The sequence below is a fragment of the Ambystoma mexicanum genome, chromosome 1q (genome assembly GCF_040938575.1).
Source record: "Ambystoma mexicanum isolate Mex_15411 chromosome 1q, UKY_AmexF1_1, whole genome shotgun sequence".
Lineage (NCBI taxonomy): Eukaryota > Metazoa > Chordata > Amphibia > Caudata > Ambystomatidae > Ambystoma > Ambystoma mexicanum.
In genome coordinates this window covers 501,725,513-501,751,066 of record NC_090922.1, presented here as the reverse complement: position 1 = coordinate 501,751,066, position 25,554 = coordinate 501,725,513, and the positions used below count along the sequence as shown (strand labels likewise).

At 46.2% G+C, this 25,554-nt stretch overlaps 1 protein-coding gene across 1 annotated transcript in view; it reads left to right on the top strand.

Moving 5' to 3' along the window:
- ETHE1 (ETHE1 persulfide dioxygenase) overlaps window positions 1–25,554 on the top strand; it is a 161,369-nt gene that overhangs the window by 70,835 nt on the left and 64,980 nt on the right. The window contains exons 3-4 of the mRNA XM_069640854.1: window positions 1,752–1,900; window positions 17,086–17,215. Of these exons, the coding sequence (XP_069496955.1) occupies window positions 1,752–1,900; window positions 17,086–17,215 (279 nt within the window). The remainder of the gene's footprint in view (window positions 1–1,751; window positions 1,901–17,085; window positions 17,216–25,554) is intronic.

Sequence of the window (25,554 nt, the reverse complement as noted above, 5' to 3'; positions counted from 1 at the left end):
CTTTCTAACATTTGTCTCCTGGGGTTTTTAGATCTGGGAAGGAAGACCGATTGTTGAACAATTGACCCCAATCCATCTCAACCCCCGCTTCCGTTTCTGGATGTTTATTTCTCCTCAAACACTACTTTTCCGCCATTACCCCTCTTTGTACATCATGGAGCCAAAACTTGATGGATGGATCCGAAGGCGTTCTTCCAGGCCATGGCTACTCTTCGCCTGGCTAAGACCATCAGATAATGAGCCATCCTGAGCAGAGTTTTGCGGAATTTGTTCAGTGTGTTTGGTCTTGGCCACACACTTTTCCTGCTTAGCCCCTTTCAGCACTCGGACCCCCACTGGCACAGCAGAACCCCGGCCTGGAAATCTGAAATACCCGCCATCAGACGGTCCAAGGCAGAGGCGATGGGATTATTGAGGTCCCATAATGCACCGTCTATAGATACCTGGACTAACCTATGAATAGCTTTGGCACAAGCCTCAGATCTAGGAACAGAAGGCCCTGCCTAACTGCACCTACCACCTTCCCCCTTTGGAGGAACTAGAATGACGAATAATAATGCTATCCTTACCTACATTTCCGTGGTCCTCACCTCCCCAGGAAGCTGACATGTTTATTTTAAAGCTAGCAGAACTGTCACACTAATACAGTGTCACACTGGACACACCTCGAGCAGAGGCTTCTCTCACCTAAGCAATCCACAGCCGCTCTTGACAGGTGAGCGGAAAGGCCTAGCAGGCTGTGACAAAGGAGGGATCCATAGGCCTCAATGACCCCTAAAGCCGAGCAGGCTTCCGTTCGGCAGTACACCGAGAATTGTGTGCCTCGCAGGTGCTGACACCCAGCAAGTAATAAGGAGGGAAGAGGAAACACACGCCATCCCAATTGTGTGAATGGGAACCCTCATAATGCCAAAGAAAAATGGCACAGAGCCGTCGCAAGGCACATGGCGCGAGCCCCACTACGAGAGCGCTCGCGCCGAGAAACAGCTGACTTTCCCCAAGCCGAACACTGCACGAGCAAAGTTAACCGCGCGCACCACTCGGGGAGAAAAGCAGGGCACTGAACACTGCACTTGAAACGAAACAGTACAAACTCCCCCATAGACTAACGAGACACATGCAACACTGTAGCACGTAACAAAGGTAATATACCAACCCACTATAAGCAATACCAATACATTGTAATACTTTGTAACCCACTGTAACCAAACGCTTGACAGTAGAAAGTGACTGATCTGCTGGTCGGGCAGCAAAGAGGATGAGGGACTAATTGTAATGGGTTTTATACTGGGTAGATGTACCCTGAGTGTCTGATGGATACAGTACAGCCATTTTAGACTGGGGGCTTTCTTTAGATTTCAAGTTTTGTTTGATAATTTTCTAAATGTTTAATGTGGTGAAAACATGTTGGGGCCTGATTCGTGGAACGTTTTCCAATGGGATTGCGCCATTATAGAACACTTCCATGAATCCGGCTGTAAATCTTTGCTGCGGCTTGTGAAGTAAATAAGTTAATGCATAATGGGAAGACCTTGGTTTCGACATAGAATCCCTTTTGATGCTGGAACTGGTAACAGTCTGGCAGATTCAAGGCTGGGGTCGGGGATGTGCATAACGAGTGGACCATGATGGATGTCTGCTCTTTACCTGCATAGAATGAAATGCCTCCAGGTCTTTAGGAAGTCTTTTAGATGTCCGTTTACGTATTAATCTACAGAGCTGACCCTAACCTCTTTCCTTCCACCCCGCAGCCAATACACACTGCCACGCAGATCATATCACCGGAACCGGCCTGTTAAAGCGCTTGTTGCCTGGCTGCACAAGTGTGATCTCCAAGGACAGTGGCGCCGCTGCAGACATCCTCATTCAGGAAGGTCACACTATCAAGTTCGGCAGATTTGTAAGTTTGCAGGGTGGGTTATGGGGGTGCGGGATCTGGGAATGCATCACAGAAGAATAGCTTTTCCTTTTTAATTATGACATCCTTATCAAAATAAAAGGTTCCCACCTTTTATTCACAAACATGTCAATTTTGAGGACAGAATAAAGTGGGTGAATGTATATATTGTTCAGATTGTCATTATAGCGAGGGCGTGTTTTGACCCTTTGAGGTAGTGCGGGGTTTCCAAAAGAGTTGGGCATTTGGTAGCTGGCAGGGCGCTGGTTAGGTGCTGTGCGATCTGTTCTTAGCCTGGGGTATTCTATCCTTTAGATTACTTGTGAGTTAAGCACTTGCTGCTGTGGGTCACAGGCTTTAATGTAGAACTCAGTGGGTCATATGATTCCAAGGTCAATACAATGTGTGCCACAGAGTTAAGGCTGCATTTACAAGTGCTCTAAATGAACACCTAGGATCCCCTTTCCGGGTCAAAGTTATGGCAACGGTTACACCAATGTCTGATTGTAAATTTCTCTTGTAAGTGGGATTCCCCGCTGTTGCTTGTGAAACTATGGATAATTTACGCCAGGTGGTGGGGAGTGGGGCTGTAATTTCAATGGCGGGTTAGGCTGTACAACTAAAGGAACTACGCGAACCCCAGTTAAAACTACAATATTTTTTCATGGCCTATACTACTTCCTAGACACGGCTACCTGATATGTAAGGCAACAATTTAAAACTCACACTGGTTGTACTACATGTTCACCAAGAACATCGGGGTGCAAGATAAGCAACCGGAGATATATTGTGAATACTTTCTATCTGCAAAAACCCAAGTTGCACCTTTGCAGATGTCTACCTCTGTTCAAATTACTCATTCCCTGACACACCAATTTTAGATAATTTACTGCAATAGTTATGCATATGCAACGTATGCCGTTTCCTGGTGCAATTGTGCCAGAAGGCGCAGTTTGTGTTAAATTGGATGTTGTTAGAAAAGGCAAACATTGTTTAACGAATCAGAGCTATGCCTTTTCGAGAATTGCACATAATTTGCACAAGTTACACATTTTTCCCGCGGCTGAAGGAGCACCTGCTCTTATAAAAGGTTTGGGGGTGAGGGGTGGGGGAGGGCTTGTGGCCTTATTCAATTTAAGTGAGAACCAGTTTATCTCAACCCTTTGTGTGCTTCTCTCTCCCCCTTAAAAGTATTAATTATCATCTCATATTTGTATATAGCACTGCATCCTGGATTAGCACTGTTATGATATGGTAGTATTCCCATAATTTAATGGTAGTGAGTTTATTTAACAAGTAGCAGGGCCGGCCTTAGCTTTGGCAGCGACTGGGACGACTCAACAAACTGTGGTGTTCCCGGATCCTTGTTGTGTGGTCGGAGGGGCAAGGAGTTAATCACGTCAATAAATAGCGCGTGGCTGTAAAACCAGCACGAGGGCTGCCTTTCAAATGCTGCCCCATGCTTGTTTAGCATTGGCGCCCTATTGTAATAAAAAGCACCCTGCTCTCCTGCTGGTGCACCCATCACCAGCACAAGAGTGAGGCACATTTCATTACAATAGGGCGGCTGCTGTGCCTTCACCCACCACTCCAGCTCAAGGGAGCCCTTGAAGGACTCCCCCGAGCTGGCATGACAGGCGGGCTAATGTGGTGCTCTGGTAGGTAGGTGGCCTGGGCCTAAAGCCCTACCACAGAGGGACACAGCGCTGCTTTAGGCATTCCGGTATTCAAACTTGTAGCCTGCTGGCTGAACACAGATGTCTGGGACAAGTAGTTGACTCAGAGTTATGTTTAGCTGTGTCAGATTTCACATCAGTTGAAGGCTCACACGAGAGCTACTTTTGCCTGTTAAATATGCTTAGTTGAAACATGTATCTGTAATTTCAATGAAAAAAGCTTGGAGAAAACTTCGTATTATTGTAATAAACATTAAGTGCCAGTTTGAAGGGACGGGGCACCCCCGTGTGGTTAATTGTGGAACTGCTAGAAAAGCGCTTTCTGTTTAGTAGAAAAGTACCACGTTCCACGCAGGGCAGTTTCTAGTCCATTTGATGCCCAGCGCGAAACACTAGGAATGCGCCCCCCCCCTGCCACACTCCCCCCACCCCGCGCGCCACTCCCACCGCGCGCCACTCCCAAACTACACCATTAAGGAACTCCTACCCAAAGTCAATAAACCACTGCTAGACAAATGAAATCGGTTTTTATTACATCATGATTCAAGAACTTTGCAGTAACTCACCTCAGTGGAGTATATAAATAGTATATACTACTTTTAAAGTTTTGTGTAATTTATTTGTTTATGTTAAGGGCGCTCTCCTTGACTTTGCTGCTGCGAAAGCATTTATTGCTGCAGCATAATCAATGTTTTCAAGAAGCTCACTCTCAGTTGAGAGTATTGCAAGAGCTGATAGACGTTCCTCGGCCATTGTGGAGCGCAAGTATGGCTTTATCGGTTTCAATTCACTAAAGCTCCTCTCACCACTGTAATTGGAATTGTTAGTAAGATCCTTAGGGCAACCCACACATTTGGAAACCACCAATGTGTTTTTGTATGATGAATGTGCTGCAAAACTACAAGGGGCGTAATGGAACTCTTCTGAAGCGATGGCTGGATGTGTCTCAGTTCCTTGGCCAACTGGGAACCATCTATATCATATTCTGGTGCACTATCACCACCCTTTGCTGACAGTTGCGCCAGGTGCTTGCATAGTTGTATAAGTTCTTCTTTTTGAGGCAAGATCTTTATATTGTACATGAAACCCCAGCTTGTATTGTGCGCAGACTACTGGGAAAAGCACCTTTCAAGGGAAGTAGTTATGGCGTCAATCAGGGTATAAAATACGGTTACTTTAAAAAGTGCTTCTTCATTCTCAGGTGTCTCGTATGCAAACATTTTTTTTCCCCCATGCCATTTAGTTGCCTTAAAAGTAGGGTCAACTTATAAAAAATAAGGCTATTTCTTTTGCTGTTGTTACAGCAGACTCAAAACCAACACTCCTATAACTTTTGACAAAGGCAATGCAGTTCTTAAGCAGGTTATTGCAGGCCGGCAAATCGATTTGTTTGGACTGCATGGATTTGCTTACAATGTTCACCTGAAATAGAAGGTCATACCACACAACTAAAGTACAAAAAAAACTGAAACCTTCCAAGTGTAAAACAAGGGACTTTGCCTCCGTGGACAATTTTGCGCCACTGACTCTTTCCTCAATGCTCATGACTGCTGTGTGTATCTCAACAAATTGATACCGCACAGCTCTCAAGCTTTCGATTCTACATTCCCATCGTGTTTCACAGACCTTTTTCAAGGATAGATTTTTTTTTTTACATGCTCGCTGAGAATGCTCCAGCGTTTGGGTGACACTGCAAACAAATTACAGAGTCTCTGAAGTACACCAAAAAGAGAAACCAATTTCGCAGAGGATTTGGAAGCATTGCCAACCACCAAATGTAAACTGTGGCAGTGACATGGGTTAAAAAAAATACATAAGCGTACTGCTCGAGAACTCGCGCTGGGACTCCTTTGTTTACCCCAATCTTGTTTGCACCATTATCGTACCCCTGACCACGGCAGTTGTCCATCTCTAGACTGCATTCAGACATTTCAGAATACAGAAGGTTTCCAAGTCCTTCACCAGTTGTGCTGTCTGCAGGGCGATACCATATAAAATATTCTTTCACAGAAATGTCTTTGCCTGTAATATGTACAATTCTTACAGTGTAAAACAGTTGCTCAGTGTGGCTGATATCTGGAGCACAATCCAAAATAACAGAGAAATATTTTGCGGCTTTCACCCTTTGTAAAATTGCATTCTTTACTTGCGACCCCACTAAACTAATTCATTCTGAATGACATTTCAGCAATAGTGACTGTGGATCTCTTGTGAGGTCATTCGATGCAAATGATCCATCATGATCGGATCACATTTTCCTAGTAGTTCAACAAGGCCTAAGACATGTCCATTGTTTGGAGTAAGTAACTTTTTTTGAAAGCCACGAAATGCCAAATTATTTTTGGACAGAAAAAAAACAATTTACAAAATTCTTTCAAGCACAGCCCGTATCTATGCTTGTAGTTGTTATTGCATGCAAGAATAAATTCCAACATGTCTGAGGCACCTTTCAACATTCACCCACTTGACACTGGATTTGGCATGTTCAGGAGACCCTTTGTGCATTTTCACATAGTCACCAATATGCTTCCAGTTATTAATGCCATCACTACCAAGTTGATTTCGGCATAGGGTCAAAAAGCATACAGCATCAGTCAAAATGGAATATTGCAGCCATGGCATGGAGACTGTTTCTTTGTTAGGTATCACCCTGAGCTCATATGAATTAGAAAAGTGCCTATTTCTGTCATCCTTTGGGTATGAATAACTAGGAGGTGGAAAAGCCTGTGGCCCTCCCATTACAATTTGATCACGCACATGTCCAGGAACTGATTTAGGCCATAAGGAAATGTCTTCAAACCAACCCGTTTTAGTGCCTTGTTCCGGTAGGTCATTGCCTTCTAGTGCTTGGGTTCTTGAGGCCTCGTCTCTTAAACTTGTGGCATGATCACAGGCAGTACTGTTTCCTCAGGAATGCCTGTTGCCTGCCCTCGGGGTGCGCTTATCTACTTCTTTTGAAGTCTTCTCTTCCCTCCTGAAAAATGTAGACGGTACTTTGGCACTTCTGATACCTTGCTCCACTGGTTTTTTTTCTCTGCCGGTTCTGTGCTCCTGAAGGTCTAATTGGTTTTGACATTGCCATTACGTTCAAATGCCTGAAGTAAAAGAAATAGCCAGAAAGTATGGCTCAATTATAACATGTTGCAATATTCTTGTAATGAATAATCCAAACTCCCCAAAAACGGTTTATACATTTAAAAAAAAAAAAGGCTTTTCAGTTTAAATGATGCATTGATTGCCAAGCAAAGTAGCGGTAAGGAGGCTCCATTCTAAAGGTGCTGAGTGGAAAGTGGGCCAAATTTGGAGAGGCTACAGCAATAAAATGTGCAGGTCACTAGAAAATATCCGTTTTGACATTTGTGCAGCAGAGGAGAAAACTGGACCATTTGGAGGACTTGTGAAAGGAAAGACCTGTAGCTGGCTCATGGTGAGGTATATAGCCACTTATACACGCAGTGACCCAGAGAATACTAAAACATGCTATTTTCAGACATTTTGTGAGATTCTGCATTCCTGCCTGCCAGCTAAGAAGACCTACTACAAAAAGCCGGGACCACTGCAGTTTTCAGTGGGAACATAATCTTGAGAAGGGGGGGGCAGAGTATCAGTCATGCCTTCCAGATCATGTGACCACCAACTCCTCTAATTACTTTTAGAAATCAAGAAAGGTGTGCTAAACTCCAACAGACTGGGGGTGTGATGCGGTAAGTCTATGCGAGATAGCAAACAGAACTGGCTCAAAGTATCTGCAATAAATCAATAAACAACACTTAATGGTGGATTCCTACCCCCTTCTAAGCCCTGTAATAGGGCTATTCCTGCGGGTTGAATCGGAGTTGCCAGATTTCCTTCCGCCTTCCTACCCCATTCCCCCTGCTCTGCTACTATGCCATCGTCAGTCATGAAGCTATCAGACCAACAATAACACACAGGTGAATCGTAAAGCTGCAAAGAACTTACTTTAAAAAGGGGCCTCAAAAATTAAACAGGCCTGAATGTAAATGACTTAGTCACAAGGGCCACTTCACAGGGTGGTTCTCTTGGCCTGCAAGAAGGGCAAGTCAGTGGCTCATGACCTTGGGCGTGGCATTGCTTTGCCCGAAAATAAAAACGCAAAAACATGAATGTTTCATATTTCATTCATCTCCAGTATGCAATAATTACCCTTTTTCTGCTTCAAAGGGTTCTGTAGTAGCTTGAGTCACTGCCAAGTCCACCCCATCATGAGAGAGAATAAAAACCCCATTGACTTGATTATTCAAAGCACTGTATGGGCTCCAAACTATCCGCAATGCCCACAGATTAACATTATCCGATTCCATTCGGGCTGTAAACAAGACTGACCCTTTCTCCTTACCCGACCTTCCTTTCTCAGCTCAGTTTGTCTTTCTTGTAAATTAATCACACTATTTAGCAATGTTACTAGTTCTACATCAAATGATCCACAGAAAATCTTCTCATTACACAAACGCTGCTTCCAAAATATTCTCATTGAAAGCACTTCCATTGATCCAATCCATATACATACTCAGATAACCAGTTCATGTATTTACATCAAAGATACTGGTGTCCATTAAAAATCCTTCAGACGGGAGTGATAATAGTTATTTCAATTCCATCACATTAAAACTGCTTCAAGGCCACCCAGGTACCCAAGTCCATAACAAAGCATGTTAGACTAAGAATTGACCTCTCAATGTAGTGCACCTTAGTTCAGTCGTTAACATCTCTGAACTGCATGCTACTCGCACCTGTTTGCAGGGCCATACACAGTTGGAGTAAGCTAGCCTGATGTCTGGATGGGCCAGTGTTTTCTGTGCCGATATGTATGCACTACACTTGTACATCCGGCCAGAATAAACATGCATAACGTACCTGGTCTCAAGCGTGGTGCTTCGAGGAAGAACCCGTCTTATGTTATTTCACAGTGCCTGGAAATATAGATTCCACAAGTCTCCACAAAAGCCCAAAACTATTGATTTAGCCAACGTTGTTAGCATTGTGTTAATCTAGGCTACTGTACTCCAGAATGGATGATGTTAAAAATGTTGTGAAGTCTGTGGAACCCAATATATTATAAGGTAAGTCTTGTGAGTCTTTATAACCTGTCAATGGTGTGATTACATATTTACACTGGGGATATAAAAATGTAAATGCTGCTTCTGTGCATACTTGCGTACTATATGACATTACAGTCAGAGGTGGCACCAACACCTGCTATGGAGCTATTGTGCCGAGTGTGGAACTCTTCCCCACGGCTATCGCGCCACCCCACAAATTGGGGAATTTCATCCCCTCCAGGGACTGGGGCAATTGGCCCCGGGCAGCCACCTGCTTCGCCCGGGCCAAGAATGGACCTGGTTCCACGGTCCTTGCACCAATGTTTCTCAATCCTATTGATTGATTGAGTTGACCCAGTTTCAGCAGTAAACCAGGATTTGCGGTGCCATGATCATGGTACCTCCTTTCTGAGAATTACAGTGGATCATAACTTTTCTACAGCATGCATATAGCACCCCCAGCGCTATGCTTTTAGTCTCTATACCCGTTAATAGACCTTGTTTTGAACCCAGCAGGAAAACCGCTGGAAGGAGTACGACTGGTGCCTTCATCCGGGCTCCTTCCGAGTGCTTTCGATTATTTACTGCATGAGGCGGTTTTTAGGCATGGGAACAAGGGCATTCCCTTGGTTTTCGTTCCTTGCATTGCATCCAAACCATACCTGTATAGCCTGCCCTGCGAGGAAGACAAGGCCATTTATCTAACATTCTCTGCGAAGGGGGTGAGACCATTACGCAGCGTGGGGAGACCATTTATGTAAACCTGGGGAGAGTGAGATCGTTATGTAATGGTCACTCGCTCTCCTCCCAGAGAATGCATACCTAGTAAGCCAGTTATTAAGCGCCCAGGCTAATGGATTAACGCCCTTTACTCTGGACCACTGGTTTAACTCTGTATATAATCTTAAGGATCTTTGCAAATGAAGGTGTGCACTGATCCGAGGTTTGTGCATGCCTCCCATAGCCCTTGGTTCTGCATTGCATTCTGGTACTTGTAGTGTGGGTGGGGCCATCCACTACAATGCATGTAGGATAGGGTGACCAGATGTCCCGGTTTTGCCGGGACTGTCCCGGTATTTACCCCTTGATCCGGGTATCCTGAGTTTTTGGAATGTTAAAACCCTGTCCTGGAATTGGAGGGCTGGTGGCTATGGTCCCAGTTTTTGCTGGGTACCGATTAAGAAAACCTGAAATCGGGCCTGGCGGCACTCTTCCTGCTCTCATTAATGCTTTTCACACCCCCATTTCTTCCCCCTTCACCTCCCTGCCCGCTGTCCTCCAATGAGAGTTGTGTGCCTGTGAACACAACCCCATAGCAAACAATTGACAGAAGTAGGACTACAGATTTATCCGAATCCTGTTTGTGTTTACTGTAGTTCTGCTTCTATGTCTATTGCCTGTACCAGGTTTTTTCTTTTTTACATTTTTTTTTTTAATCGGTTTTACAGCAAATTCAAGAACGTCACAATTCACATGTTTACATCACATGGGCAATGGTATTAGGATAATAAACAACCTCATGATAAAGAAGAAAACATCACATATTTCCTTCCATCTGGTTTCTTTGTGACCCAATTGGGATTCGCCCGGGAGTCAACCGTCACCTGACGGCCTAAACCAATGCTGTCTCCAAACCGGTGCTATTCTGCATTGACCTCAACACACATCTTTCCCTCTCATTTCCCCCGCCTCCCACACATCAGAATATTTTCTAGCGCTAAACGGTGCACTTTCTTATACTTGATACCTCTCAAAACAAATCTCCCGATGAGCTTGGGTTGCCCTTCACAATCCCTTTATTTTTCTTTTGGCATTTCATCATTTTGTCCCACTTTAACATAGTCTAAGACAATGGGCACTCTATGAAGTGTTAGAGTCTTTGATGGGCTCCCTCACGCTTACCTCCCTTCCTCCCCATTCAGTGCATTTCTGTTTTAAGTATAGTATTCCAAGAAGGGAAGCCAAATCATAGCTATATGCAAAAGAGCAAAAATCAAAAGTAAAAACCTTTACAATCCAACAAAAACGAACGAGGAAAGACAAAGGCAAACAGGAACACTTACCTGAAGTATAGTGGCTTAGTCGCAGCAGGACTGGACTACCACTTGCAAGGGAACAGTGAAGGAACTCCGTCCAGATCATACAAGCGCCCCTGCCAGAAGCAGCAGGACAGAGTGCTCGCCAAAACTAATCAACAGGTGAGCTTTCCAGGGACAGTGCATCCCACTGGTACCACGGTTTGGGAGAAGGGGTCTGGAAGGGGATCAGGTGCACAAGCTGGCATACTCTCGCCCCCAATTCTCCACGCAGAAGCAGTCCTGAGCAGCATCACCTATTACCACCAGTCACCACATAAGCGCAGAAGGAGAAGTTGGACCCGAGCGACCTCACCCCAGGGAGGGCAGCAACCACGCCCCAACGCCTCCGCAGAGACCATGTGAGCGTAAAACTTTCTCTCATGAGCCACCCGGTGGATTTCCCCCCTGTTTCATGGAGTGCCAGTCTAAACTAGAAGCCAATATGATATTGAAGTCCTCTCCACACACTAGTGGGTCCTCTTTCCAGCTATCTTGGAAGTCAAAGAGACTCAGTTTAGTTGATTCTGATTGGGTGCGTACACAGAGCGGAACGTAACTGTGCGCAATCTTATTTTCCCCTTCAATACCAGGTACTCCCCTCCACCCCCCTGTGTAGTTGCTCGATTTGGAGGCCAACTGATTTCCTGTATATAATACGAACACCTCCCGTCTTGTCACCCCGCCCGAAACTCAGTCTACCTCCTTTTTTCCCTACCTGCGATCCTGAATTCTTTCCCTTGCACAAACTTCGTTTCATGCACGGATAGGACATCTAGTTTGGAGAGTATGAATTCCCTAACCAACACAGAGCGCTTTTGCAGAGAGTTTAGGCCTTTGACATTGAGGGAACCAAATTTGATCCCATCAAGTAGTGCCATATTGGAATGCAAAGTTTTGTTTCTTGACTTCTTTATGGTGGGGCGTTTCAGTGAAGGTTATTGTCAAGTGCGTGAAATGCTTTTGATTGACTGGTTTTCAAGGTAGAATTGGTGCAACTTTGGTGTCTAAATATTTCACTTTTCATCTGATTCTCGCCCCCTCACCTGCGAAAATGGCCCACTTCAGCACTTTTCTACAACTGAGATGCCCTTAAAGAAAAAGGGCACCTCTCCGGGCAGATGCAAAAAACTAACAATTTAAAGAATTTTGTTGGCGGGTGCATCCCACAACGTGACTTAACATTAACCGCAATTTAGCGCTTATGACTGTGTAAAGGATATGAACTTGTTGTCTATGGTTACAAGCGTATGAACCGTTCTGCCCATATTGTTAGGCTCCGCATTCCGCCTCTGCTCAGGTAGCATTTAAACCCAAACAGAGAAACTGCTCCTTATCGCCGGGGGACTGGGCTTTCAAGGCGTGTTGTATTGTTTGTACTTTCTAGTCCCTGGGGCTCTGCCTATCCTTGGCGACGAGGGTGCAGTCTTGTGCATTGGTCCCCCAGGTCTTCTGGCTTTGTCTCTGCCGACAATACATGTGCCTGCTTGTAGGCCCTCCAGGATCTCCCGGGCTTCCTCCTCCAGTGTCACGGGATCCCTCCCCTTCATATTCAAAACAAAAAGGGGAAGCCCCATCGATAAAGAATTTCATGCTCCTGTAGCCTGGTTGTCAGTGGACGGCAGCTTCTCCGTCTGTTAAGTGTAGCGGCAGAGAGGTCTTGGAATATTGTGACACTGGATCCCTCAAAGTCGCTGGGTTCTTTCTTTCTCTCTTGCTTTTTGTAGGATGGCCTGTCTCTGCTTGTAGTAATGACACTTGGCGAGAACTGATCGTGGGCCGTTTGGGGGACCCCCAGCCCTGTGTATTCTGTCACTTCAAACTCGGGGCAGCTGCTGAGTCAAACAGGAATGTTACCAAGGCTTTTACATGATTTTCTAACCCCGCTGGTGTTTCTACTTGTTTCTCACTGTGGCCAAAGATGTGTATGTTGAATCTTCACTCTCAGTTTTCTAGGTCGTCGAGCTTTAATTCAGTGTCACTCTCTTTTTGCTCAAGGTCCTGGAACCTGGCTTCGCTTTTTATTACTGCAAGGTCAACCGACAGCTGGTTGATCTCCACTGCCTCTATCCGGTGTTCCACTTGCACCATTCTCGCCTGCAAGTTGGAGACTTTTTCTGTGAGACCAGACTTTATCGAGTGAATTTCCCCAAGTAAGAGGCGGATGTCCCGATGGCTCCCGGGTATTTCTGGCAAGGGCTGCCCCTGATCCTGCTCCATACCTGATGACTCGCGGCTAAATTTTCTCAATTTCAAGACCGTATTTGGATCCAGGTCTCCGGAAGGCCAAAACTTTGGTGTTTGTTTTCCTTGTGTGGCCCGATGCAAGCCTCCCCTGCTGGTGTTCGGGCGTGAGTATTCGTTCTGTAGATGGATCCTTAGTTCCTTTTTAGTTTTTGTGTGGTTCTTTAGTTTGTTGGCCTTTCTTATTATTTACTTTCCACTGAGGCACCCTAGTGCCTGCGCTTCCCTGCTGGCTAAGTCTTTTATGGTGGGGTCTGCGTGATGGGGACACTGCTTTTCAGTTGCCCACACACTTTGTGTAGGATGGATTGGAGCTCTATAGCTTTGCTGCCAGCCTTGTAATTGAGAGGAGTGCCGATCGTGCAGCTTCCGCACTCCGTTCTCAGTTCCCTGCATGAAATGAGTCCACCCGGACGGGCTGTTAACCTTCCTTTTCTCCCCCACTGTTCTTTGACTGCAGGCGGGTGTCCGCGCAGTCTTTCCCAGGCTCCCCTGCCTGCGCCGCTCCCTTGCTGCAGGCTATAACCTGCTTGCTTTCTCACAGCTCTGCAAGGCTTGGAAGGGGGGGGGGCGCGCATAGAAGTGCATTTGCCTATTTGCAATGTCTGGCCAGTGCCCCAGGCTCATTGGAGCCTCTCTCTGCAGGCAGCGGGTCTTTCTTGTGTGCCGTGTGCGCAGCTTTTACTGGTGAAGGGCTGCAAGTATTTTAAATTCACTTTTGACTGGGCGCCGCGCTTGGCTAATCGGGAGTGTGCCTTGCTTACCGGAGTTATTGCTTGCTCCGCGTCTTCCTCCCGACTTGTCTTACTGGCGTCACTACTCGGGTCGGGTCCCTCCTTCCACACCGCGGGCAGGCTGATGCTTCTCAATTTCTCCTTTTGACGGTCGCCGCCATGTGGGACCTCACTGTGCGGGGGTTCCCGCGTTGCTCAGGCAGCACGCGCCATGTTGGTGGCCTCGCATTGCCTCTCCAAGGTCTACACGTTGCATTCACTCCTTGTTCGGGCACGGTTTTACTTGCTATTCTGCCATTGTGTGCTCCTATGGATCAGGAATTAAAATATGTCTCTGGAATGCAGTGAAGCCAAGTATTTCCGTGATGTCACGCCATTTACCGGTGCCTGGAGAGGGAGACGGCGGCACAGGCATCAATAATGTCTGCGTCCCCTGGTGGTCTCCAGGTTTTTTTAAAAAAATCTGGTCCCCTTAAAGTAGGACTATAAGTCACAGAGATTGTGAGCTTGACAAGGACGGCATGGATGGGCGGCGTCTTGGGAGGTGGGGGAAGCTGTGGGGCATCAGATTATGTCATCCTCCGGGTTTTTCTTTAGCAAATGAAGCCGGGTATGATCCAGACCAGCATTTTACGAACAAAAACCCAGAGATTTACGTCATACAAGGCCACCCTTACACCCATGTAAGCGACTGCCCATCTGCCATGGCCATACCCACAGAAGACTCTGCCCACGCTTGTAAAACAAACAAAAAAAACACTATGCTGTTCATTGGGCCTGATCAGGACGCCAAACATGGGCAAGATTTGCACACCATACTCTGTCTTATCCCACACCTGTATGTGATTGGTCTGTTCTGTTTTTGGGCAATTACATGGAGGCATGGGTGAAGTTCGTGGCACTGCCAGAAATTCTAGGACTCTGCCTTCTCCCGAAGAGTCTGTAAACCCAGAGTGTCCTGGCTAAACCCAGAGACCAGGCAGGTCAGACTGCATCAGGAAGTGAAATTCCATGAGATCACTTCCATGCTCTTTAATGGCGGCCACCCCAAAAAACTATGTGGCGGCCACCATTAAACCAAATTCTTGGCGCCGAAAGCATGCAAAGAATAACCTGGGATCCCTGCCTCTGTGCTCCTGTCAAAATTGTCTCGCCCGCCGATTCCCAGCATGGAGTGTGGGAAATGCACAGATTGGATGACCTGCCCAATGCCACTCTCGGTGCTGGAAATCTGGTATAGATACGAGAATACATAGTTTGTTTCTCCATGTTCTCCCTTTTCCGTGCCATTTTTTGATCCCCCAACTAAATGAGGCATCGTGGTAACGGATCTACATACACATTTTGTAACCCCCTGCTTTAACCGAGGGCGTTGAGCACATGCTCGGACGTCAGTGGAAGCTGTGACTATACACATTTACTGCAAGTAGCACCTACATTTTAGGCTTGATATTTCAGAGCAACATTACCCAGTGGTGCAACTACCATTGGGCAGATCGATCTTTAGGCTTCCTCCTGCCATCCCGACATTTTGGATTATGTTGACTTGACCTGGCTGACCTAGAGATCTGTAGCAGGACAGAGCAGGCCAGAAAGCATAAACAATGTCTCGGCTGAACAGTTAATAAATACCCGGTGATTACTAATCCAACGGGTTTCATTGTTTGCGCATGCTTATGCGTACATTTTTAGGCAATTTAAATTGTGATGCGCTGCGCCAGCAGAGTCTCACTAGAATGTTTAAAGAAGTTAGATGCCCCCACCCAAGTAAGTTTGCCCCTCTGCCTCAGAAGTTAACCACTATCCCAACATTTGCAGGGTTAGCCCCCCAACATGTGTGCCTAGCTGCACCCCTGACATTAACTGAATATTGTCAAAATCTAAAAGTTGTGATGGTTTGAACATGACTTTGCCTTTGTAGGTGCCTTTCCCCAGCTTACTACGTGTGAGAGAAAAATAAAATAGCAGACAAAAGCCCCTTGTCGGGGAAAGAGGCACTGAGACCCGGCTGCAAGAGTTCAAAGGATGGTTTATTTCTCCAGCTAGGAAATAACCCAAAAACTCTCCCACATTTACATCCGTGCCAACATTTATATTAGTTAAGTAACTCTAACAAAAAATACTAAATGGACCCGATTGGCCAGACGGTGTGGTGCTGTAGGTGTGGGTGCATCTCTTCCTCCTGGTTGGCTGAGTAGCTGACGGACGTCAAACATCTTGTGCTCCATGCAGGTCCGGGTCCGGTCAAAGTGGTCACTACCTAAGCTAATATGTTACATACTAAATAACAAATTATTTAAAACATTTTATGCTACTTGTCACATTTCTACATTAACCCATTAGTACAAGTAAAAACATATATAGTAATAAAAATGCTTAAGGTTAGTAGTGGGTGTGTTGGGTGGGTTACAAGTAAACATTAGTAAAAGTAAAAACATATATAGTAATAAAAATGCTTAAGGTTAGTAGTGGGTGTGTTGGGTGGGTTTCGCAGCACAGGCGAGGGTCTGGCACTTGAAAGAAATACCTGACAGGGGGCGCAGGGTCAGGATAGCAATAAATTGTTCTAATGGGGGTGGGTGGCTTGCACGTTTATGAGGACGAATCGAGCAGAAAGTGCTTAGCTCATCCTGGTTCACATGCCGGTTCTCAGACGAACAGTGATCTCAGAGGAAGAAAACTGTAGCATATTGATTGTTGCAACTTTCTCCAGCTTCAGCGTGAGAATGGAAGTGCAGAGCTTTCCTTCGCAGGGGGAGTGCAAGGGTGGGGGCCAGCCAGCTGCCTGCGCGCCTTGTGTGTGTCTGTCCTTGGCTGCCGCGGTGGAAGGGGAGCTGAGCATTGCTGTACTATCGCAGTGAGGCCTGTTCACCCAAGATGGAGTCGAAAGGGGGCACAAAAGATGTATGCCCCGTGTCTTTCTCAGTAGTCCCATCTATGTAGAAGTTAACCGTGGTTAACTTTACATAAGGGCAAGGGGCAATCCCACTACCGGAGGCACGTGGTCCAAGCCTTGTACTGAGGCGCGTACGATGCGAGGGGGCCTGAGGACCCCTCGCTCCCATACACCTTTCCAAGACGCGCATCTTGTCACACAGATGGACCCCACAGAGAGTGAAACTCCCCCGTGCCATGTGAAAGACACTGCAAAATGCCTCTGCTTTTGGCTCAAGAGTTTTAAGTGGCAAACCATTTTACATTGAGCTTTTGCTTTTAATAATTAAAACTGACCAATGGGTTGTGTTGCCTTAGAATATGTACACACACCTGCGTATACCGTCTGAGGTGCACGCTCTTGATGGGGGGGGGGGTGTGCTGCATGGGGGCTCTGTGGTATGTACAGGAAAAACACAATAGTTGTCTTCCTTTTCACTACCTGCTCTTCTTTTTTCTTTGAAGGCTTTGGAGACCCGCTCCACGCCTGGACACACGGACGGCTGCCTTACCTACGTCCTGCAGGATCACAGCATGGCCTTCACTGGTGACGCACTCCTGATTCGCGGCTGCGGGCGCACAGACTTCCAGCAGGGTATGATACAAGCCGGCCCACTAACTGCAAGCAAAAACCTCTTTTTGCAGAATGGTGTTAACACGCTCACAGAATTACTACAAAGTACTCTGCAGAAAGTGCTAGGTCAGGGGTCAGTAACCAGTGTTTCTGCGGATGTTTTTGACTACTACTCTATGATCCCCTCACCATTGACCATGTTGCTTACGGATGATGTGAGTTGTGCTCCAGAAGTCATAGATAGCCAAAGGTTTCAGACAGTCGCCTCACACTTGTCGGGCAGGCCTTTATACTGGGCAGAATCCGTTACATGTGGTGTAAAACTCTGATGGGACTGGGACATTTGTACTTCCAGGGTGTCTGCCCCATTTTTCCTTCCCCTAGGTATTTTAGAGGCTGTGTGTAAAACACGAAACTTGGATCTTTCCAGTTGGAATTTACACGCGACTTGCGGATTCGAACCTGCGGTTGCCAGTTACACAGGCTGGGTGCTTCACTACTGCACCATATAACCAGGTGAGGAATATGGACACGAAAGGTGAAATGTCATATTTAGGGACTGGAGATTTAAAAGTTGCACACCTTTTTAACATTTTCCAACACTAATTCCTGGTGACTTCACATCCCATTGCGAAAGTAGAGTTCCCCCGAAACCCCCTCTCCCCCCTTTTTATGACTTGTACCCTGACTCCCTTCTGAATGGGTGTTGGCGCCGGAGCAGTGTCAGTCACGTTAAGCATACTAAAAAGTCTTGGATGGAAATACATTGTCAAAAATGTTTCTAACCCCTGGGAGTTCCTTTTTGGTACCATTCCAGTCTGTCATTTTCCTGGCACTAACCACGCACACATCTGGCTTGATCCCACCCACAAAGAGAGCAGTCCATCCTGAATTGTTAAGACATCCCCGTCCTCTATCCCCCCAGCCCCCCAAACGATGTGACGGAACACCAGCAACGCCGGACATGTTTCACTCTTTCTGTGTTAAAGCTTTTGAGTGCTTTTAGAGCCTGCTGCATTGCTACAAGGTCCAGACTACATCAGCAAACCAAGCAAGCATCCGGACCCTAAGGCTTGGGCACATTAGGAGGCCACATGTTCTTAAATGCCCTGTTATATGGGCGACAATAGCAGAGTGGTCCTGAGTACCAGCAAGTGAGGGTGGGATCTTTTGTGTTTCTAATGGGTTGGTGAAGACTGGGCCCCTCTTAAACCAGTGGTAGGCCCTTCTGGGTATGCTCTGCACACACCTTATACCCCTCTTTCTCCAACTCTGTCCTTGTGCGGCCGATCTTTGTAGTAAAAGGTATTCTCATGGTGAGTGCGACATGTGTACAAGACATTTTTTAATTATAGATATAGATATATGGTTTATTACAAACCTTCATCTCTTAAAAAAAAATTCATCCATATTTACATTCTAATAAAATCACACAAGGAAACTAAATTTTCGTCAAATAGAAAGGAGATAGCAGAACAACCAAGAAAGTGTCATCATTCCTTATTTCCATCTCTTGATCTGTCCCCCCATCCCTCTTATGCTTCTATCATAAGGACCTGTACGCATCTGGTAATTATAGGGTCGCTATATTCAGATGAACTTAAAAGGAATTCCCAGTTTAGGACCTTCAAATGTAGACTTTCTTTCAGAAACTGGATTATCCCAAAAACAAGAGAGTAGGTTTCACCTGCCAAAATCCAAGTCCATATATCTTCTGCCTCCCTGGAATATCGGAACTGCTGACAGGCCCGCTCCTTACAGGAAAGGTTGCATCGATTGAGCGGTTTCAAGTATGCCTGGTGGATGGTGGACCGTGGGCGGGGAGGGGGGGCTGACCCAAGCACATCTATAAAGACATTAGCCACCAGTGTGCAAGTTAATGAGTGCCAAATTTGGGTGCATGTTGCTAATTCCTGTTTTTTGTTGCTTGGGTGGAGGGAGGGAGTGTGACCGGTCTAGTCATTTGCTGATATACGTTCTTGTTTCAATGTATTATTTTTTTAGATGGCTATACTAATGATTTCTCTGGCTAAAGAGGATCGATCATTATAGTGTTCTCTAATTGGTGGGGGCCTGGTCCTTCACTCAAGGGGGAAGGTGGTCCCCATCCCACCTGCCAGTGGTTGAAAGTTAAGCTTAGGTTACACTGCCTGCAAAAACTATGAGCATGTAGACTTGGGACGATTGCTAACCGAGGCAGAGGGTGATGTCGTCTGGAAACTTTCCTAACCCTGTTGTGTTCCCATGATCTTCACGTCAGCTCGGGTAGGAAAAAAAGCTCTGTACTGGGCTACTTCATCACCAACGACAGTAAAGAAGCTCCACTTATATGATTAGGCGAAACGTCATTCGCTTCTAAGCACTATATGTAGGCAAATTGTTTTGGATAAAGATCATAGGATATAACGGATGAGCATAATTTAATATCTCATAAAAAATAACCTAGCTTTTAGCAAACAAAACGTATTGCTACAGAATAACCTGAATTGGCATACATTGCGTAATGTAATGGAGCATTAAAGGACATAGTATAGCATAACAGCACAGCATACTATATCAGAACCACGTTGTTCAAACGGCCAAGCGCCTTGGGCAGCACCCACATCCGTATCACCCTTCCAACACCCGCGAACCATGCACACACCCTCTCATGCTGATTAGTGCTCACTCAGCAGTTGTTACGCTGCAGAGATCGCTGACCTCATCTCAGTATCCAGTCATTGCATCGAATACAAAGCATTGAATGCCAAAAGCATCGAGGAAAAAAACCATCGAAAAAAGCATCTAATACATTTTTTTCAAAGGTAAATGTTTTATTTTAATTATAATGGATTTTAAGGGGTAGAAAAACAGGGGTTGGGGGAACCCCCCCATTAAAAAAATAATGAAAAAAAAGAAGGCATTAGATGCTTTTTGTTTTTCGTAGCTTTTGTTTAGATGCTAAGGCATTCAATGCAATCACTATAAACACTCATCTCGTACAACAACCTTGATGCCCTGTTCATCAGTGAAACATGGTTCTCCAGCATTGGATCTTTCATGGATTCACATGCCTTGAATATTCCCCGCCGACAGGCTGGGGAACCTCGGTAACATTAGTATTATAGCATATAACACTTTTATAGCTCACTTCAGGAGCCTATCTATGTCTTTTTCGGGTGCATTCTGCCCCAAACAATGGTACGTCTAATATCTAGCCCCACCCAGGAGGCCATCTTCAGATTCTAACCACACATCATGCTGAGGAGTCTGAGGCTTTTTCTCCTGAAGAAACGAGGGCAGAAACCTGAAATACAAAAAAACAAAAAAAAGAATACATTTTTATGAGGAAACTTCAACATCTGTGCAGATAAATACCTTATCTTTTACATCAATGGAAGAAAAACAGTCCTTCACAAGGGATGCCAGTCATGTGGCATTAAGAATGTGTATGAGGGAGACAGGCATTCTGAGTGTATATATTGTCTCTATCCCAATCACATTCAGGAAGACCGTGAAATGTAGGGAACAAGGACAGAAAAAGGAGTCTGGCCCTATGGCTAAATGAAGGAAGATACCCTCTTCAGAGGCAGTCCTCCAGAAGTGTGGTGGATGTCGGAGCAGGCAGGCGCAGAACCCACAAATGGGGTATGTCAGACGAAAGGTTGTCTTCTTTTAAAAGAAAAAAGGAGGGGAAATTGGGAAAATCCATCCGCCCGTTGACCTCGCCAACGAGGGAACCTCCACGGGCTAAAGCTGTGTTGGAATCCGCATCAGGTGCTGCGAAGGCAAGCGCAACTGTCTCCACTGTGGTCCAAAAATCATAGTCGACAACACCCTCCTGGTCATTGTCGACCACTGCGTCATTGGGAAAACTGGGCACCTGCAAGATTTCGTCGACTACCTCCACGTCGACGATAAAGGCCAAGATTCGACGACGATCTTTCCCAAGAAGGGATACCACTTGTATCCCTATCTCGACGATTGGTTAGTACGAGCACCGCCACATCCAGCAGAGAGAACAGCAATCCAACAAGTGTCCAACAACCTCTCACGCCTTGGTTTCGCAATAAATTCAAGCAAATTCTGCTTCGAGCCATCAAACATGCTAGAGTTCCTAGGAGTGCAATCAAACCCCACTGAATGCTGCGTGCGCCCCTCCATAGAGAGGGCAGGGATGATACCCCATTTGATCCCAAAATTCTACCCAGGCACCAGGGTCTGTCAGGGCATGCATGCAACTATTGGGCACCATGCCTTCGTGCATACCGCTTATCCAACATTGCAGGCTACACTTGAGGCCACTACAAGAATTCCTAGTGGATTGATGGTCCCAGCTAGCAGGATCCTGGAACAACAAGTTAACAGTAACGACACTCGGACAACTTGCAATGGTGGCTCACACATCTCGCATCGCGAAGGGAGTCCCGTTCAGGGAACCTCCGTTTCAAGAAACTCTGATCAGACGCGTCACTAACAGGATAGGGTGCTCATGGAAACCAACTGTCAATAAAAGGCCATTGGTCCCCGGCGGAAACGAAACTCCACATCAACATCTTAGAACTAAAGGGAGTTGCAAAGGCCTTTTGCTCGTTCCAACCAGTACTCCAGGACAAGGTCCCCAAAGTGTTGACAGGCAACACAACCACCATATTATCATGTAATGAAACAAGGTGGTATGGTATCAAGAACACTGGCCATTGAAGCCCAATGGTTTTGGCATTGGGTCATCAAAAACATGCTCCTGCAGGCATACCACCTGTCGGGAAAGGAAAAGGAAACAGCAGACCAACTCAGCAGGGCCAACAACCAGTCTCACGACCAGGAAACTGGAACAGATTTTCAACAGATTGAGCAAACCAGCCATTGATCTATTCACCACGTGGGAGAACAAGAAGTGTCCCCTGTTGGCCCGCAGATACCCAGACCACCAGTCCCTAGGCGATGTGTTCACATTATCAAGGGAGGGGGATCTTCGCCTATGCGTTCCCCCAAACGCTGGTGATACGCAAAGTCCTGCAAATGATTACGACTTACCAGTGCATGATCATTCTAATAGTGTCAACATGGGCAAGGCAACCATGGTTCTCCGATCTTATTCACCTAACCCGGGACCTTCTGATCCCTATGGGCCAGGACCCTGACCTGCTCTCCATGTGCAATCAGCAGGTACTTCACCACAATCCAGGGGCCCTCAACTCAAAAGGCCTGGCTCCTGACCTCTGCGAGTTTGGACAGGTACCTCACACAAGAAGGCAAAAACATTCTAAATGCAGCCAGAACGCAACATACTATGCATACAAGTGGATTCTTTGTTGCAAATGGTGCTCTCAACAACAATTGGACCCACTAAATATAGAACCTCATTAGGTCCTTCCATACTTACTACTGTTGGCAAAAGATGATTTATCACACTGTTTTGTCAGCCTTAACGAGACCACTGTTCGAACCTATGGCAACAACGGATATAAAATTTGTGTCCTGGAAAACAGCTTTTCTAGTAGCAGTCACGTCTTTTTGGCGAGTATCCAATGCATGCGCGATCTGTTAAAAACCCATTTCAGTTTTGAAAAGAGGAAAGTCGTCCGAAAACCAAACCCTGCGTTCATCCCGAAGTATTGTCAGAGTTCCATCTGCAAGCAGAAGTAACCCTACCGGTATTCTTCGCAAATCAGTCTACCCCAGCAGAGCAGAGCGATCTCTGCATTCACTGGACTTTTGGAGAGTCCTGAAGTTCTACATAGACCGAACAAAGGATTTTTGATGCACTTCTCAATTATTTGTCGCTTTAGGGGCCCCTAACAGGGCTCAACCTATTTCAAAACAAGGTATTGCTAAATGGGTTTCTGCAACGATTTCAGAGGCACGCACTCAGGCCAATAGACCCTTGCAAGGACCCGTTCGTGCTCATTCCACTAGAGCAGTGGGGTTATCAGCGGTGCTATGGGTGGGGAGTCCTTTGTCGTACATTTGCCGAGAAGCAACCTGGGCAGTGCTGCACACCATTGTGAAACACTACTCTATGGAGGGACAAGGAGAGCCAGAAGCGAGAGTCGGAAGAACCGTCCTAGAACACTTGTTTCAATAAGGTATGCCTTTCTCCCTTTACTGTTAACTGCTGTGGCACTCTATTCAAAGCATGTGAATCAATGAAAGATCCAATTCTGCAGGAGTATGTTGCTCAAACAAAACTAATGGTCTGTTGGATGTCAGAATTTTCTAAGTAAAACGTTGTGTGCCCAAAGTTCTATTCTGGTCCTCACATTTTAACAAAATGAACTCTAAAGTGAAAAGGCTAAGGTTTTTGGCCTTGAGTGATTTATACATTTTCAAAAAGGAAAATGTGTAACTCCAACACAAAGGTTCTAGAGGAATAGAGTTCCTTGCTCCAGGCAGCAGTTCCCTTCGTCTGGATATCTCTTCTCTCTGCTACTGATACACAAAACAACTTGGCTCTTTGTCTTCGTCTTATTTCCTTGTTAGGTTTTCATTCCTCTTTTCTTGTTCAACAATACAACTATTACCCCAAACAACTTGGCTATGAGTTTGCATCTTGGTAAGATACATGGGATACTCCCTTGCTAGGTTTTCACTTTCTTTTCCTTGGTTTCACACAGCCTTTTTCTAGTCCTGATCCTTCTCAGGACCCCTTTAGGTGCTATATTTCTTATACACTGTTAAGTTTGTCCTTGCCTGGTGTGCTTCCCCACCAGGGCTTTCTTACATGGACACACTTGCAATTGCCGGGTATACTTTGTTGCCATGGCTTTCTTAAATGCACACACTTGTGACTGCCTGGTATACTCTTCTGCAAGGACTTTCTTGAATGACCACTCCTACAACGGCCTGGTATACTCTCCTGCCGGGGCTTTCTTAAATGCACATACTTGCAGCTTTACTTTAGCTGGTGTACTCTCCTTCCAGGGCTTTTCCCGTGTGGGCTTTGCATACATTTCCAAACGTGATGTCTTCCTCTATTTGCTTTATCTAATACTGTGTCTGCCCCGTACACTATCCTGCCAGGGCTTTTGTTAAATGTGTATTGCATACACCCACAGACTTGAAGTCTCTTTCTTTTCTTCTGGTTTCCCATTCAACAAAATGCCCGCTGACTTCTTCTCTTTCCGGCACTTTATTTGATTTCTTAGCATGTATTTGCATGTGGGATGGCTGCCGATACGCCCCAGTGTCACTGCTTCCCTTGCAGGGTGTCACCGGCTCTTGCTGGCGTACTTCCTTCTTCCCGCGGCAAGCCAGTGGCGGGTGTTCGGTGTATCTTCCTATTTCACCACCTCCATTCCTATACTTCTCTGCCTCTCACGGTTCCTGCTGTGCTCTTCTGCTCTGTGTCCGGCTTCGATCGGGTAAAACTGCTGCTCAACACCTGTGAACGCCCAGGAGCCCTGTGTTGGGTTTTGGCATTCCAAAGCGTGTTTTCTCTTGCGAACAGCCTTCCTCTTCTGCCTCCTTGATCCAGATGGCTCGATGGCAATCCCTGCACCCCCATCATTGCTCGGTCCAAACCGAGAAAAGCAGCTTTCTCCCTCCAACAGCGTGCCCCAGTCAGCTGTTTAAATCTCCCAGCTACATATATGCACGCACAACAACTCGGGAGCAGCCTGTACTCTTGGTCTTTTCCGCTCTGCATATCTTCCTTGTCCCAGTATCCATGTAGTTATGGGAATGGTAGTCCATTCTTGATGCTTTACATATAAAGTCTGGGTAAGTGTTCTTTAAGGGCAAGTCTGCTCTGAATTACTTGCAGGTAGTCTGAAAAGGTGTTTCCATGAGACTTCCATACAGATCTTGAGAAAAGGTCTTCCGTATTCTTCCTTGATGGATGAGGGGGGTGTAACAATATACCATTAAGGCATTGGGTATGGATGGAGTATCCTCAAGAGAAGAAGGGGAGTACCATGCCTTGTCAGATGGCGCCCTGCTATTCCCCCAGAGGTTGTCTCCCCCTACACCCCCATGTGATCCTCCCTCATATAGCTGCGCCCAGGGTCAGGATCAGGAAGTGGCTGCCGTCCACTGGCCACATGGGGAGAGGTCACTGCCGGGAAAGAAGTGATGACCCCATCGGATTCATCACAAAACCTTCCTGGTTAATGGGCTAGAAACCAAGTTTGCAGACTTCCCCACAACCGGGAATGCCTCGCCCTCCTAGGAATGATTCAACAACGTTGCCCCTTTCGACTGAATTCTCTCCTCTCCTCTAACCCCTTCCCCGAATCTCCTAAAAATGACTGCCTCCCTCAAACCTGCTTCTTATCATCCCGGCCTTAAACAATTGACAGGCCGGACTCTGAACTCTCTCCTCTGCATCATTAATACCTCCCTCACAGAAGGGCCATTCGCAGTCACCCTCAAGATTGGTC